General features: G+C 43.6%; 1 protein-coding gene across 1 annotated transcript; it reads left to right on the plus strand.

Annotated features, from left to right (window-relative positions):
* Positions 1–1,837: 1,837 nt before the first annotated feature.
* On the plus strand, positions 1,838–11,049 carry LOC117351362 (serine/threonine-protein phosphatase 6 regulatory ankyrin repeat subunit A-like). Its single transcript, XM_033926571.1, has 5 exons — positions 1,838–1,969; positions 2,148–2,367; positions 3,888–4,081; positions 6,020–6,148; positions 10,273–11,049. Exons 2-5 carry the CDS (start codon positions 2,208–2,210, stop codon positions 10,495–10,497), a joined length of 708 nt encoding a protein of 235 aa, XP_033782462.1. The 5' UTR covers positions 1,838–1,969; positions 2,148–2,207; the 3' UTR covers positions 10,498–11,049.
* Positions 11,050–14,953: the final 3,904 nt, after the last annotated feature.

Raw genomic sequence — 14,953 nt, forward strand, 5'->3', positions numbered from 1 at the left:
AAAGGCTGAGTTCTGTCTGGACTCACTCCTATGTATTTTGGGCACAGATCAGGCGTTCATCTTTGACCATCTACACAGATGTTAAGCTCTTGTTTGGCACCTGTGCTGTGGAGGTGGCAACAGTGAAACAAAACAGGAGTTTTGGCAAGAGTCAGGGTGGTCCACCGTGTGCATTCTTGCCTGCCAGCTTAGTCACATCTTCATTCAGGATCTGGTCCAGAAAGCAAAAAGGTGACAATTGACTGACACAGTAAATGTTGCATGTATAAATTAATTGTAGAATAAAGTTGCCGTTAGATTTTATATATATATATATATATATATATATATATATATATATATATATATATATTGATTGGACACACTAGGGACCTGCTCTGAGCCCTGTGGAGATCCATTAATCTATGATTTTCATGCACTTATCCCCTGCCACACGGGGACTTTAAGGTGGATTACACAAATGGAGAGAAAAGCCCAAACATGATATGTATAGTGCAGGACATGCAGATTTGGGAGAGATTAAGGGTAAGGCATCTTTCTGTCCATTTGAGCTTCAGCTCAGTCAGAACCAACGCTGCTTGGCCTATGATATGATCAATGCACCCAGAAAGAGCAGGGCAATACTTAATAATAATTACTAATAATATCGCTAATTATATGAATCTTCACCTAAAATCATATCTGGGATGTAGAATCAAGAGGGAGGAAGACCTCGGACTAATTACAAACCAGCCGAATGGCTGTTCAGTTGGATTAGACAGTACTATAGTCGTTGGCCATCAACAACCCTCATATATTTATTTAAATTAACTTATTATTGCTGATATGCTATTAAAAATTCTTATACAGTGAATTTTAGGACGTTTTTGTATATCACATTGACTTGACATATGGTTGGAGAATCATTGATTTAAAGCGCGGAACCACTAAATGAGAATTTGTAACAGCATATCAGCAAGTAATTAGTCTGAGGTCTTTCTCCCTCTTGATTCTACATCCCAGATATGATTTTTGGTGAAGATTCATATTACCGTGCTCTTTCTGGGTGCATTGAAAAAGAAGAATTAAGAATTTTTGAACTCTACTTGGATATTGATCTTGGGATTTGTGTTTGTAGAGTTTCACATCTGGGTTTTATTTTTTGTAGTGTGCTGTCATATCATGAACCTTTTTTTACAGCTATTAGGGGATTCCCCATTTTCTTCTCCTCTTCCTATCCAGCTCAAGCGTGACAGTGATTATACCTCAGTTGGAAGGTACTGGCTCTATTTCTTTCTGGGGAAACAAAAAAAAAAAAAAAATCTCTGTGGAGTGACGATGTTCCTAAATGGACTTCATTTGAAAGTGTCAAAGTTCCAAAGGTACACTAAAATCATCCACATAAAATAATTCCATCCACATAAAAGTAAATCATCCACATAAGAGCCTTAAGGGACCTAGTCCGCTAGGGATACAGGACCCAACACGGTCCGCGTTTCGACAAAAAGTCTTCTTCAGGGAGACACTTCCGGCTCACCACACAATTGTTTTCCACGTATTCACCTTTATAGGACCCCCAGGGACCCCTGAAGAAGACTTTTTGTCGAAACGCGGACCGTGTTGGGTCCTGTATCCCTAGCAAACTAGGTCCTTTAAGGCTTTTATATGGATAATCTATTTTATTTGGATGAAATTATTTTATGTGGATGATTTTGGTCCATTTAGGAACATCGTCAATCCACAGAGGTTTTTTTTGTTTTCTGTGGATTTTCTTCTTTGAGGATATTTTGGGGTCAATTCCTTTTGTTTTTTGTCTAGTTCTTTCTGGAACATTTTGTAAAAGTGTGCTGTTGAGCCAGTCAGCAGCTATTGCTACTGTGAAGTAACTGAGGCTCCCTCTTTCCTAGAGGGATCTACAACCTGGAACCCTAACCAGCTGAACAGCAGAAGCCAGGCCTAGGACTTTAACCCAGATCTCACATATGACAATGTACGGAGCTGTTGCTGTATCATCAGTCTGACCCTTCTTAAAGGATTTTCAAAATCAGTGATTTGCTAGCTGATTTGGCCCAAATATCAAATATGCAGGAAGTCCTTCGTTTACCACCGTGAGCTCCACCATTACATTGTGTCTCACACTGTTCCTTTTTCTACTTCTTCCCCCCCAGCAGTTCTTCTTGTTGATCCTGTTGGATGTTCCTTGATGGAGTTTCCTCCCCGTGAAACAAATGGGTTTCTACATCAGCTCCTTATCCAGAACGCCCTGCACAAAAGCCCAGGTCAGACATTACCAGGTTGCTCCGAGCTACAACTACAGATGGACTGACATTCACTATGAGGCTAGTCGAGGCAATGTGGAGAAGCTACAGATCCTTCTGGCTGCATCAGGTTTGTTCTATTGGTCACTCCCGTGTTATTCACTCAACAGTGTTACATGAGTTCACAAAGAATGCCATCACTTCTCTCCTGTTTCTCATCTTTAACATGATAACATTTTGTATTTAAACCATCCATAAGACATTTTGGAGGCATCATCTCTGGGGCATTGTCTGTTAGAACTCTCTATTTGATGAAAGTAGAAAATGTCAATATATTTTGCCTGACAGAAAGCAAGGAGAGCCTCAATGAATTGGGACTAGTCTTCATTGATCCAAAGTGAGATGTGTTTTGGTACACAGTGCTTGCATCAGGGGTCGTATAATTAAATATTAAATATCAACTCTTTGATAGGCTGGTATCTTAATGCATTCTGCTTCATTTTTTCTATCAAGTTCCTTATATTCAACTTGATGTATTTTATCTGTTCTATGTATTACTTCTCTCCCTGCTGTGCCGGTATTTTCTGCATTATAGATTCCTTCTGTCTTTATCTCTATCCCATGTATTAGTTCACCTTGTTGTGAACCGCCTAGAACTTTTTCGGTATGGCGGTATATAAGAATAAAATTATTATTATTATTAAATATTAACATCATATAAACCTAAATGTCAAAGGATGATACATCAACAGGTCAATTCAAAAGTGTTCTAAGAATGATAAATCATACTCAGCGTTCTGTCAAAACTAGTGATATATTTTGCCTGCAAACAATGGGTCGGATGTTTTCCCATTCATGCAAATTACTAGATTCTGTACAAGTCATCCAAAGTTGGGCACAAATTCAAGATGGGTGTTGCCTAACATCAGTTAGGATTTATGTGCAGATCTGCCCCCATCCTATTCTATACCATAGGTACCTAATTATCATAGTGCACAGCTCCAAAGGGTGTATGGCCATGGGAGAGGCATGGGCAGGTGAGGGATGTTCCCAGAGTTTAGGGGGATCCCCCCCAAAAAAAAACCAGCAGAGACAACAAAGACAGACAGCAGTCTACGGAGTTTCCAAAGATGAATTTATTACGTAGACTTGACACGATTCAAACTCTGATGTCACTTCCTGGACCCGCGCCTAGGAAATGACATCGGAAGAAGAGCCGAGACTGGCATGAGCAGCGGGTTGGGGTTGCTGTTCGCGCCGGTAACGTTACAGAAGTACGGGGAAATGGAAGGGGTGCGTGCGGCAGGAGTGGATGGGAGTGGTGAGGTGGAGAAGAGGGCGGGGGAGGAGCGCCACCATCCTCGGCGTCTCTCCCCCTCGCTACGCTGCTGCCATTGCCTTCTGTAGCCCACAGCACTTGGTCTTCCCTGGTGGTTCTCCAATCTGCTATGGATCTAACCGAATCCTGCTTAGTTTCTGAGCTCCACTCTAGCAACTGCTGGCTCTCCCGAGTCAGTGTGGCTGGTGGGGAGGGGGAGGGGAGGGATAATTGCTCTGTTTAGAATAAATAAATACACCGGTACGCTAGAAGGCAATGTAGAAATGTAATTCCTCAGCAATTTATTGCACTACTTTCCATTTTGGTGTTAGACAGGGAGCTTGTTGACAGAAAGGATTACTATGGAAAGACTCCACTGTACTGGGCTGCCTACAAAGGCCAGAAGACAGCCATGGAGTTGTTATTACGACACGGAGCCAGTGTGAACAGCTGCTGTAAGCACGGCGGATCCCCATTACATGCTGCGATTGGCCTCTTCCCAGACTGTGCTCTCCTGCTAATTCAGGTAATTGCACAAAGCTTTACTACTTACACAAAAGAGTTTCCAGAATGGGGTCTCAAAGATAAGGGGGAAAAAAGACCTCAAATAACCCCGTGCCCAAGGCTCATGGCTTGCTTGATTCAAGGGCACAGTGGGGGCAGGGCTGTCATAAACACTTCTTTTAGTGTGCAACTGGTGTAAAAAAATGTTTTTTTGTATTTTATAATAACTGACAAAAAAGGGTTTCCAGAATAAGGTCACCTTCGTTCATCTACTTCAGCTTTTTCGAACAGAGCCAGTCTCATGCTTTCCAAGCTATGACTTGTGCAAGCATACAGCTACTGAAACGCTTTCAGGTGACTACGAATACAAGCTGAGATAATTTGACGCTTGAAAAAGTCCGAACACATGAGAGAGAAATATCAGAATTTTCAAAACAAAATGTAGCTATGCCAAGGCTGAATTTCAAACGTTGGTGCCCAGAGACGATAGTGTTGTCTGATTTCAGGGGAAAAGTTTTCAATTCGATTTGATTCAGCCTATTGAATCGATTTTTTTTTTTTTTTTTAATTCAATTCGCTTTTCCCACCCAATTTTTTTCAAATGTCCTGGTGGGTATATTTTATAGTCTTTCTACCCACCCCCCTTTGCTCTCTCCAATCCCACGGCGGTGCTGCAGCTTAAACAAAACCAAGACTTGCGCTCGCTGTCTTAACACCAGCTCTTGCAGGATACACATCTCAAATCTGGCATATCGTAATCACAAAATAGAAAATAACATTATTTTTTCTACCTTCCCTTGCCATATCCCAAATTTCTTTCTTTCCCGCTGTCTACCACCTCTCTTTCTCCCTACCTTGTGCCCTGGGTCAAACCTCTTTTCCCCTCCATGCAACATCTCTCCTTTCCTTCCCTCCATTATCTTGAGCAGCATTTCTTTCTCTCTCCCTATGCACCATTTCTCCCTGCCTGCTACCCTATGTCCAACATTTCTCCCTCTCTCTTCTCCATGCATGTCTCCCTCCCCTCCACTATATGCAGGATTTCTCCCTCTCATCCCTTTCTACCTTTTTGTTTCATCTCTCCTCCCCCCCTATTCTTCCTCTCTCCCTCCATGTGCAGCATCTTTCCTCCCCTCCCAATCCCCTGTGCAGCAGCATCCAACCGATCCTCCCACAGTGAGACCTGACACACCTCCGAGGCCTCCTAAAGCCGCAGCAGTGCTCTGAATGGGCTGCTTTGTGGCCTGCCCCACTAGGGCTTCCCTCTTCCGTGTCACTGAAATCCAATAACTTGGTTTTGAGCTCGTAATGATCTTCAAAGTCATAACCTTCAATATACTTAGATGGAAACATTTGCATAGAGAGTAAAATGAATTTAAAATAATTGTGTCTTTGGTCATTTAGTTATACAGTATAGTACAGCTTAATGGTGAGAATTAACAGTTGACAAGTGTAACTGTTGACCAACAATTCACAAAGAAAGACACTTGATACAAGACTCAGAACTTGAAGAGCAAGGAGGGTGATTTTATAAAGCATTTTGCGTGATTTAAGTAACGTGAATGGGCTCTTAAAAAATGAGGTCAAGCCTACAAGTATGCCACGTGCAAGCCGGTTTCTCAGTGCAAGTAGGGTTCTCTGGGGTGGAGTGGCTCTTCTCTGTCTCTGGAACTGTTGCTTCCACCTGGATTTGTTCAGGAGCACAGTCGAGAGTTTGATTAAAATGTGACAGCTTAGAGGGAACTAGAGGAAGGAGAGTAGGCACAAGCCATAGGCAACATGGGAGTATCCTTTCTGCTCATCTTCAGAAGACTCATTCAATTTATCAATAATTCACTCATTAGCGGAGGCCGACTATATTTGAAAAAGCGTGTGTTCTTACAGTATTAACAAGTTTATTGGGGAATGTGGAAATAATTCTTTGATTTTTTTTTTTAATCTCCCCCCCCCCCCCCACCAGCACGGCGCTGATGTGAACTTGGAGGATAACTGGGGTGTGACCCCAATGTACTTGGCAGCTTGCAGTGGACAGATGGAATCCATCCGGCTCCTTGTTCAGGCTGGGGCTGATATCACTTACAAAAATAAGGTATGTTATGAACCCGGATTAGCGGAGGCGTCTCCGTGTTGGAATTAGATCTTCGAGGAAGAGAGTATATAAAGGCTATTTGAAAGGTGAAGCTGGAGTTAATGAGGTGCTTAGTGATGTTCTGGCAGTCATTCGGTGATATCGCCCTCAGCAGAAAACTGTTGAGATGTGTTTCGTTATCAACATTAATGAAATAAGATGCAGAATTGTCCTTGAGACTAGAATCCCCCCTAGATTGGGTAGAAGGAGGAAAGAGGGAATAAGGAAGAACATGCTAGATTTGCTTATTTGACAATGCTTTCTATTTCACTTGGTTCCAGTTTGTGACCGGGCCAACCGAATGGGTCCAATGAATCTGCAATTAGCTATTGTCGGGTCTATATTCCAAGCAAATTATATTTGTACCAGATGCCAGAGAACATTCAGTTTTTCTTAGCCATAGATTTGTAAAAAATTATTTAGCATCAAAACCGAAACAAGACTTGCTTCTAAAACCCCGAACCTAAAGGAGCAGATAGCTACAAGATATAAAATGCAAATCACCTCAAAGGTGTCTGAACACCCCTGCAAAGAACTCAGGCCTAACCAGGAGGAAAAAGCCACGAGGCATGAAAAGAAAAAAAAAACCCTCCACTCAGCTTGACAATAGTTTCCTGCCTTCACTCACTTATTTGTTTGTGCAAGCTTTCTTAAGCTAATATTTCGTTTTTCAGTAAGTTATGCCTCTCTGCTAACAATCGTGTCCCCTTCTTATTTTAAACAGGGGTTGTATCTGCTTAGGTGATGCTTAGGGGGGGGGTTTAACAGCATGCGTTGATATTTTTAAGAGTGGTGGCCATTTGACAAATGGGTGTAGTGCATTGATCCCGTCGCTGTTAAGATTTATGAATGAACCAGTGTTTTATCATTTCATTGTGGTATGTGTTAGCTTTGTAATGTTGCAGATTGGAATTATGCATGCGTATTCTGTGAGCGGATTATAAATATTTTAAATAAATAAACATAAGAAGTCCAAAACGCAAAAGGTCTACAATACAATAGCTAGTGAGTCCAGGAGTGGATCCCAAACCTGTCCTGGGGGACCCCCCAGCCAGTCGGGTTTTCAAGATATCCCTAATGAATATGTATGAGAGAGATTTGCATATAATGGAAGTGACAGGTATGCATATCTCTCTCATGGGTCATGCTTAGTTTACTGGTAGGTGAAAGGTGTTTGAAAGATTTTGGCGAGGTTTTAGTATGTGACTTATTTTGTATTGTTGGTGAAGTTGTGATGTTGGTGAGCCTTGCAAACACAGCTCCTGAGGACGCCAGGTGGCGAAACACAGTCTTGTGTTGAGCTGAATGCTTTAGGAACTGAAGAACAGGGCCATCATGAGGACAGAGAGGCCTGCCGGCTGTGTTTAAGAAACTGGGATTCTCGTGTGCTCGACTGTTGTGCCTCTCTGACTGGCTGATCATGGACTAACTAAGATAAAAGGAATCACAATGAGTGTAGTATGTGTGTAAAAGTTGGGAAGTGAGGTGAGTGATGGGGATTAGGTTCACTGACTAAATTATTCTGATATTTATTAATAAATTAAGTATTGGTAAGTTGTAAAAGTACTGTAATGAACTGTGGGAGAAAATACTAAAATTGAATTGATTCAAATAATACTTGTTTGGATTAAATATTTAATAGCTGTTTTGAAGAATATTGAGTTATGCATGTTCATTAGGGATATCTTGAAAACCCGACTGGCTGGGGGGTCCCCAAGGACAGGGTTGCGAACCATTGAAGTATAAAAGTGCCTCATATCTCACTGTCCCAAGGTCGATTAATCAGCTGGAACTTCCCAAAAGTTCCTGAAGTGCTGCAGGCTTCCCCACAAAGGGCCCCTTGTTTCGCTGTGGCTTCATCAGGGGTATTACCAAAATGTCTGACCAGTGACCGCGAAATATGGAGTAACCTACAAGAACTTTTGGAAAGTCATGGCTGATGAATCACCTCCGGGATAGCGAGATATGAGATGCTTTTACACTATGCATGGCGTGCTACTGTAGTATTCCTGGACTTGCACTCAGAGAATAGTTAAGCTCTGGAACGCGTTTGGCAGAGGTTGTGGTAAGAGTGGATAGCATAGCTGGTTTTAAGAAAGGTTTGGACAATTTCCTGGAGGAAAAGTCCATAGTCTTAACAGAGAAAGACATGGAGGAAGCCGCAGCTTGCCCTGGATTGATAGCATGGAATTTTGATACTCTTTGGGGTTCTAGAATCTTTTGTTACTCTTTGGGGTTCTAAAATCTATTGTTACTCTTTGGGATTCTGGAATGTTGCTACTATTTGGGGTTCCAGAATCTTGCTATTCTTTGAGATTCTGCCTGGAATCTTGATACTCTTTAGGGTTCTAGAATCTTTTGTTACTCTTTGGGGTTCTGGAATCTTTTGTTATTCTTTGGGGTTCTAAAATGTTGCTACTTTTTGGAGTTCCGGAATCTTGCTATTCTTTGAGATTCTGCCTGGAATCTTGATACTCTTTAGGGTTCTAGAATCTGTTGTTACTCTTTGGGGATTCTGGAATGTTGCTATTCTTTGGGTTTTGGCCAGCTACTAGTGACCTGGATTGGCCACCGTGAGAACGGCTTACTTGGCTTGATGGACCATTGGTCTGACCCAATATGGTCTTATGCTGCTAGCTATCTTGTTGTTGACCTTTTTGCTTTTTGGATTGTTTACTTGAAACTTGGAGTGAAGGCAGAAAACTATTGTTAAGCCGACTGGAGTTTTTTTGATGCCTTGTGGCTTTGAGGCCTTGTGGCGGACTGCCCCCTGTCCCCCTTCCTAGGCCACTACTGTGGGTGTTTAGCACCAAGGCACTTTCAGTGATCTGCATTTCATATTTTGTAGCAATTTCTTCCTTTGGTTTCAGGTTGTTACAGGTAGGACTTGGTTTTGGTGATTTAAACCCGTTTCCTCTGTTATATTTTGATTGTTGTAAATAATATCTAATATAATAAAATGGTAGGACGCGCATGCGCACTAAAAAAATCGTGTTCCCTGATCTGTCGCATTTTTTTTAGTACGCATGCGCGGGTTGTACGTCACCGATGTTCCTCTTCCACCATGCAATGCAAGCCATGTCCGCCGCCGGCCTCGAGCTACTGGGGGCCGGCGGTGCGAGCCGCCCGGCCGGTGCTGAGGCCCCGCCTCCCGCTTCCGCCCTACACGGCGATGCCAGACCCGGACCTACAAAACGCTGAGGCCCGTCTTCCGACCTACACGGCGGCGCCAGATCCGGCAACACAAAACGGCCCTCACATCCGCAAACATGCTTGCCATGGAAACAGAGGGGATCAGGAACTAAACATAGATTTAAAAAAACAAACAAACAACAGTGCACAACGACAGAGACACACAGACACTCACAGAAGGACAGGGGGCTAAAGAGACAGATTGAAAAAAAATAACAAAACACTAAGGAGAAAGAGAGACACAGGTAAGGAGTGCTGCTGGGCAGGGGGAGCAGGGAAGAGGGTCAGGGGGAGAAAAGAAGGAGTGCTGCTGGACAGACAGAGCAGGGAAGAGGAACAGGGGAGCAGGTAAGAAGTGCTGCTGGACAGGGTGAGCAGGGAATAATGACTGCGGAGCAGGGAAGAAGTGCTGCTGGACAGGGGGAGCAGGGAAGAGGGACAGGGGGAGCAGGGAAGGAGTGCTGCTGGACAGGGGGAGGTAAAAGGAAGGGAGAAGGCCTACTGCTGGACAGGTGGAACAGGCAAGGGGTGATGGTTGACAGCCGAGGAAAGAGAGAGACAGAAAGCGGTCAAGAGGAGAGCGAGAAAAAGAAAGAAATAAAGACACACACATCTATTCTAGCACCCGTTAATGTAACGGGCTTAAAGACTAGTATAGACAATAAATTGCTAACCAGTCAGATATTGCCTGCTAATAGCACCCTACTCCTCTTATATTCAATATCCCTACCTAGTGTTGAATATGTGGACCCGGTTAAACTCTGCGGCCAGCACTTAACATAATCCAGTGGCCCTAACAGTTGAAAAGCCGGCCCCCATGTTTCTAGATCTCTTGAGAAGTCTGCATGAGTTGTAAGGCAGGGCTCATACCCAGCTGCTTTCTGTCCTTTCAGAAAACCGGGTCACCTCCGAAGCGCCTCGCCTCCCAGACAGCATTGATCTCGTGGATTGAATCCTGTTCTCGCCAGCCTCGCTCCCTGAAGCACCTCAGTCGTCTGCAAATCCGGGCCACCCTTGGCTACCAAAGGCTTCACACCGTTGAGTCCTTCAACTTTCCAGAATCGCTGAAAGCCTACCTTATGTTCGAAGATCTCGCCCTTCAGGAGCCAGTTCAATAGCTCAAGAGCTAGAGCCGTCTTATTTCCATGGAGGTGGAAACTACATTTATAATAGCTGTGATGATCTCAGAACAGACACACTACAGTTCCCATTTGAACGTAGCAAAAAAAAAAAAGTTGTTCCAAACAAAAGTGAGCCATCGAGACTGAGCAAGTCAAATGGGCTCTTTGTGCGTGGGCTAACGGGTTGGAGACCGGAGGTGGACAGTCTTTCGGTGGATAGCGTTGATTATTGTGTGCTGTAATGATAGCGTAAAAGCCTTCAGTGGTAATGGTGATTCCCTTCTCACCACGCTAGCATGATTAGGAAACGGCATCCCTGCTTTCATTGGGATTAATCGCAGCTCAAGGATGCTGATGGGGAATATTGAGCATCTCAGTTTCTTTCCATTCTACTGCAGCTGCTCGGAACCGATGGCGTTGGAAGAGACTCACCGAGATGCTTTTGCCATGGCCACCGCAACGGCTGTGGGACTGGCCTTCTGATGCTAGAGTGTTGACTTGGCTTCACTTGACACTCCTTCAGTCCATGAAATTCCACATTCAGCCACAAGCCGTGATTTCAAGGGAGTGTTTAACTCTCTGCTTGTTTTTTTTTTAAGCATTTTTTTTTTTAAATAAAAAGAAAAGTTAAATTATGAAGTTCTCATTTTGGTTGTTGACTTATTTTAACTTGTGAGGAGATAAGAAACAGTGGTGTAGTAAGGGGGGTGGACCGCCCCAGGCGCCGTCTTGGTGGGGACACAGGCCCCTTTCTGCCCCCCTCCCCATGCCATGCCCTCCCTTCCCCCCCCCATACCTCTTTAAAATCTTTGCCAGTGTGAGCAACAATGTTAGCCTACTGCTCATGCCGGCCTGGCTCCCTCTGAAATCACTTCCAGGTCGCGGGGCCAGGAAGTGACATCAGAGGGAGAGCCAACGCCAGCACGAGCAGCAGGCCGGAGAAGCTGCTTGCGCTGGTGAATATTTAAAGAGGTTTAGGTGTGGGACGGAAGGGTGTGAGTGTGGCACGGGGGTTGGCATGAAAGGAGGGGGGGCGGGTGCGCCTCCCACCCTCGCTACGCCACTGATAGGCAATATTCTGGTTTGAATCTTCTTCAGTATCATTGTAGCTGTTGTGCTCTATTTTGACACTCCACAGTGAGTTGAAGCAATATGTGAAGGGAAACAGCTGCTCTGCCGCGCACTCATGGGGCACCGTCCTAGGCAACTGCTCCCTCTTCCTTCTCCCAGGAGGAGAAAATGAGGCCTAAACAAACAAGAAGCACCTGTCTGCTCAGAGCCCTTCCTCCTCCCTGAACTCATGATGTGAGAGAGGCAGAGGGCAGAATAAGGTGAGATTAAACTAAAAATTTTACAATAGCCAAGTTTTTAGATGTTTACGGAAGATTTGACAAGAACCTAATTCAGCCACAAAGGGATATTAGTCCATAATTCCGTTAGTATGAAGAGAAAGACTTCCCCAGTTACGCCTTTCAAGGAGGGAAAAGATAATTTAAGCTTTTGCATACTTCTAACCAGTCCATATTTTGGGGCGTTCCAAGACAGAGGAATTAGTAGAGGACAAATGCCGAATAAAATACTGACGGTTAGACAAGCACATTTAAAGTGTATTCTGGGGAATATTGGAAGCCAGTGTAGCTTCGCGAGAAGCGGCGATGCATGCTCGAATTTGCCTTTACCAAAAGATCAGCCTAGCTGCAGTATTTTGGGAAGAATAAAAAAGAAAAGGAGACAAGAATTAAAGAAATTTTTTTTAAAAAAGAAAAGAATGCAGAGTTGATGGGTTTACGAACGATAGACAGAGGGGTAAAGGAAGGAGGAGAGAAAGGTTAGAATTTCCAAAGAGATTCAGAAGATAGTGAAAGAGGAGACTCGAGAGATGGGATTTGGGATATAGCTCACACCATTTTCAGTTGTAGCTCAAAATGAGTTACATTCAGGTATTGGAGGTATTTTTATCTGTCCTTCAAGGGCTTACCGTCTGACCAGCTGATATTCAAAACAATTTAGACAGCCACCGACAGGAAATTTACAGTTGTCGTCTATCTCAAACCAAGTTACGTTGGGGATGATCCAGGGGCAGAGTGAGCACTTGGCCGCTTAATTGCTGATATCCAGCCTTCAAGAGGCCAGGTTTAGCACATCAATGGGACAGTAAAAAAGCCTGTCGTATTTTTAAATGCTGACTATCAACTTAAGCAGCTAGGTGTTAGCCAGCTCCAAAAATAACTGGATATTCAAAGCCAAAACCCAAGGGGATGGAACCCCTCTCGTATAAGGGAAGGCTAAAGAGATTACGGCTCTTCAGCTTGGATAACAGATGGCTGAGCGGGGAATATGATTGAGGTCTACAAAATCCTGAGTGGTGTAGAATAGGTAAAAGTGAATCGATTTTTTTTTATTTTTAAAGACTGGGGGGGGGGGCATTCAGTGAAGTTACATGGAAATACTTTTTAAACAAATAGCTAAGCTCTGGAACTCATTGCCAGAGGTTGTAGTAACAACGATTAGTGTATCTGGCTTTAAAAAAAAAAAAAAGGTTTGGACGAGTTCCTGGAGGAAAAGTCCATAGTCTGCTATTGAAACAGACATGGGGGAAGCCACTGCTTGCCCTTGATTGGTCAATGTGTTCTTCTATATCAAAAGAATTTTCTCTCTCTATTGATTCTCTCTATTCTTTGGGGCATCAGACATGCCAGTTGTTCGCCTCAATTTTTGATCTTTGTTAGATCAAAAAAGTTGAGCATCGGGATGGTCAGTTAAAATTGAAAAAAAGGGGGACTTAATCTTGAAAAAGCCTCACGGCGAAACATGTCGATACGACAGGTCCCTGACCCGATCTTACCAAGGAAACAACGCTTTTAAGATAAGTTATTTTATTAATTATTTGTGAAAGCATAAAGCACTTTATATAAAAACATTTAAAAAATATAAAACGCTAAAAAATTTTCAGCAAGTGGGCAAATGAAGAAGCCACAGCCATAGCCATTAAGATTGTTGTATCGCCAAAAATTGAGGCGAACAACTGGCATGTCTGATGCCCCAAAGAATAGAGAGAATCAATAGAGAGAGAAAATTATTTTGATATAGAAGAACACATTGACTGATTGATATCTGGTATACTACACTGGTCAATGTAGAAGTTATAGACTGATATATTCACTTATGCCCTTGATTGGTAGCATGGAATGTTGCTACTCTTTGGGTTTCTGACACAGATTGGCCACTGCTGGGAAATGAGGTACTGGGATAGATAGACCATTGGTCTGAACCAGTATGGCTATTAATATGTTCTTGTGGGTTTATATTTGAGGCAATGGAAAGTGAGACCAAAGGACAGAGAGCATGAAGGATAATAAGAGAGAGACGTTTAAGAAAATTTTTTAACAAGTTACTGTTTATACAGTGGCGCCCCTCCCCCACCCTCTTCTCCGCTCCCCGCACTCCTTCCCCGCCCCTTCCTGCCACACACGCACACCATCCCTTCCCCCGCACCTCTGTAATGTTCCTGGTGTGAGCTGCTGTCATGCCAGCGTCAGATGGGCCGCGGGTCCAGGAACTGACATCAGAGGAAGAGCCGACGATGGCATGACAGCAGCCTGGGAGGGGTCGCTGCTCGTGCCAGAAACCTTATGGGGGAAGGGAAGCGGTGCACACGCATGGCAGCAGGGGGGGAGGGACAGAGAGGTGAACAGGTGCCTGCGCTCTCACCTAAACGGCACCCAAGGCGGTCCCCACCCTCTCCCTTTCTGTGCCACTGTGTTAATAGAAATTTCTAAACAGAATCAAGAAGAAGAGGTGGTAAATTATATCAGAGATGATGAGGCCTCCTCGATCACTGACGATTGACGTTCGTTCTAGAAGATGCTTATGGATGAACCTCCAGAAGTGAGTTCAGTGTTTTTCATTTTGTGGGGATAAAATTGTTTCCTCAGTATGATGGCGATTAGATACATGTAGGTGTGGATTTTGACATTCCCAAGAAAAACGCCCATTTGAATAAAGATCACGATCCTTATTAAATTGGAATCTATTTTTTGGGTTTGCTCGTCAACTAACCATTAACTTGCCAGCTACGATCACGGTGAGTCTGTATTCCAATGGAAGCCCTGTAGCTCTTCTAATGGATCTTGTGTCATCAAACTACGAGTTTAGGAGCCAATTCCTTCTTCCAACTCTAAGGCTATAGAGCTGAGAACTGGAAACAAAGGGAGAAAAGTTTGGCCTTTCTCACTGACCCCTGAATTAAGGGTTTTAAGTATAGGGGCTACCAGCCGGCTCCAAAAATTCAGAATAAGCTCATCTAGGCCTGGTTTGACCCCGCTGCATACATGGACTTGTAATCTTGTTTCTCTTAGGGAACATAATAGGGGAATCCTTAAAATCTGGAGCCACTGTTTTGCCATCAAATCTCAAACGCTTAAGTGCACCCATTTTACCAGGCTCTATTAAG

Source organism: Geotrypetes seraphini, chromosome 17, assembly GCF_902459505.1.
Source record: "Geotrypetes seraphini chromosome 17, aGeoSer1.1, whole genome shotgun sequence".
NCBI lineage: Eukaryota > Metazoa > Chordata > Amphibia > Gymnophiona > Dermophiidae > Geotrypetes > Geotrypetes seraphini.

Excerpts from the sequence above, each read along its gene's own strand:
- LOC117351362 (XM_033926571.1), top strand. The coding sequence starts at position 2,208 with ATGGGTTTCTACATCAGCTCCTTATCCAGAACGCCCTGCACAAAAGCC. Across the intron at positions 4,082-6,019 it reads GTGCTCTCCTGCTAATTCAG|CACGGCGCTGATGTGAACTT; the intron begins GTAATTGCACAA and ends CCCCCCCACCAG. Across the intron at positions 6,149-10,272 it reads ATATCACTTACAAAAATAAG|AAAACCGGGTCACCTCCGAA; the intron begins GTATGTTATGAA and ends CTGTCCTTTCAG.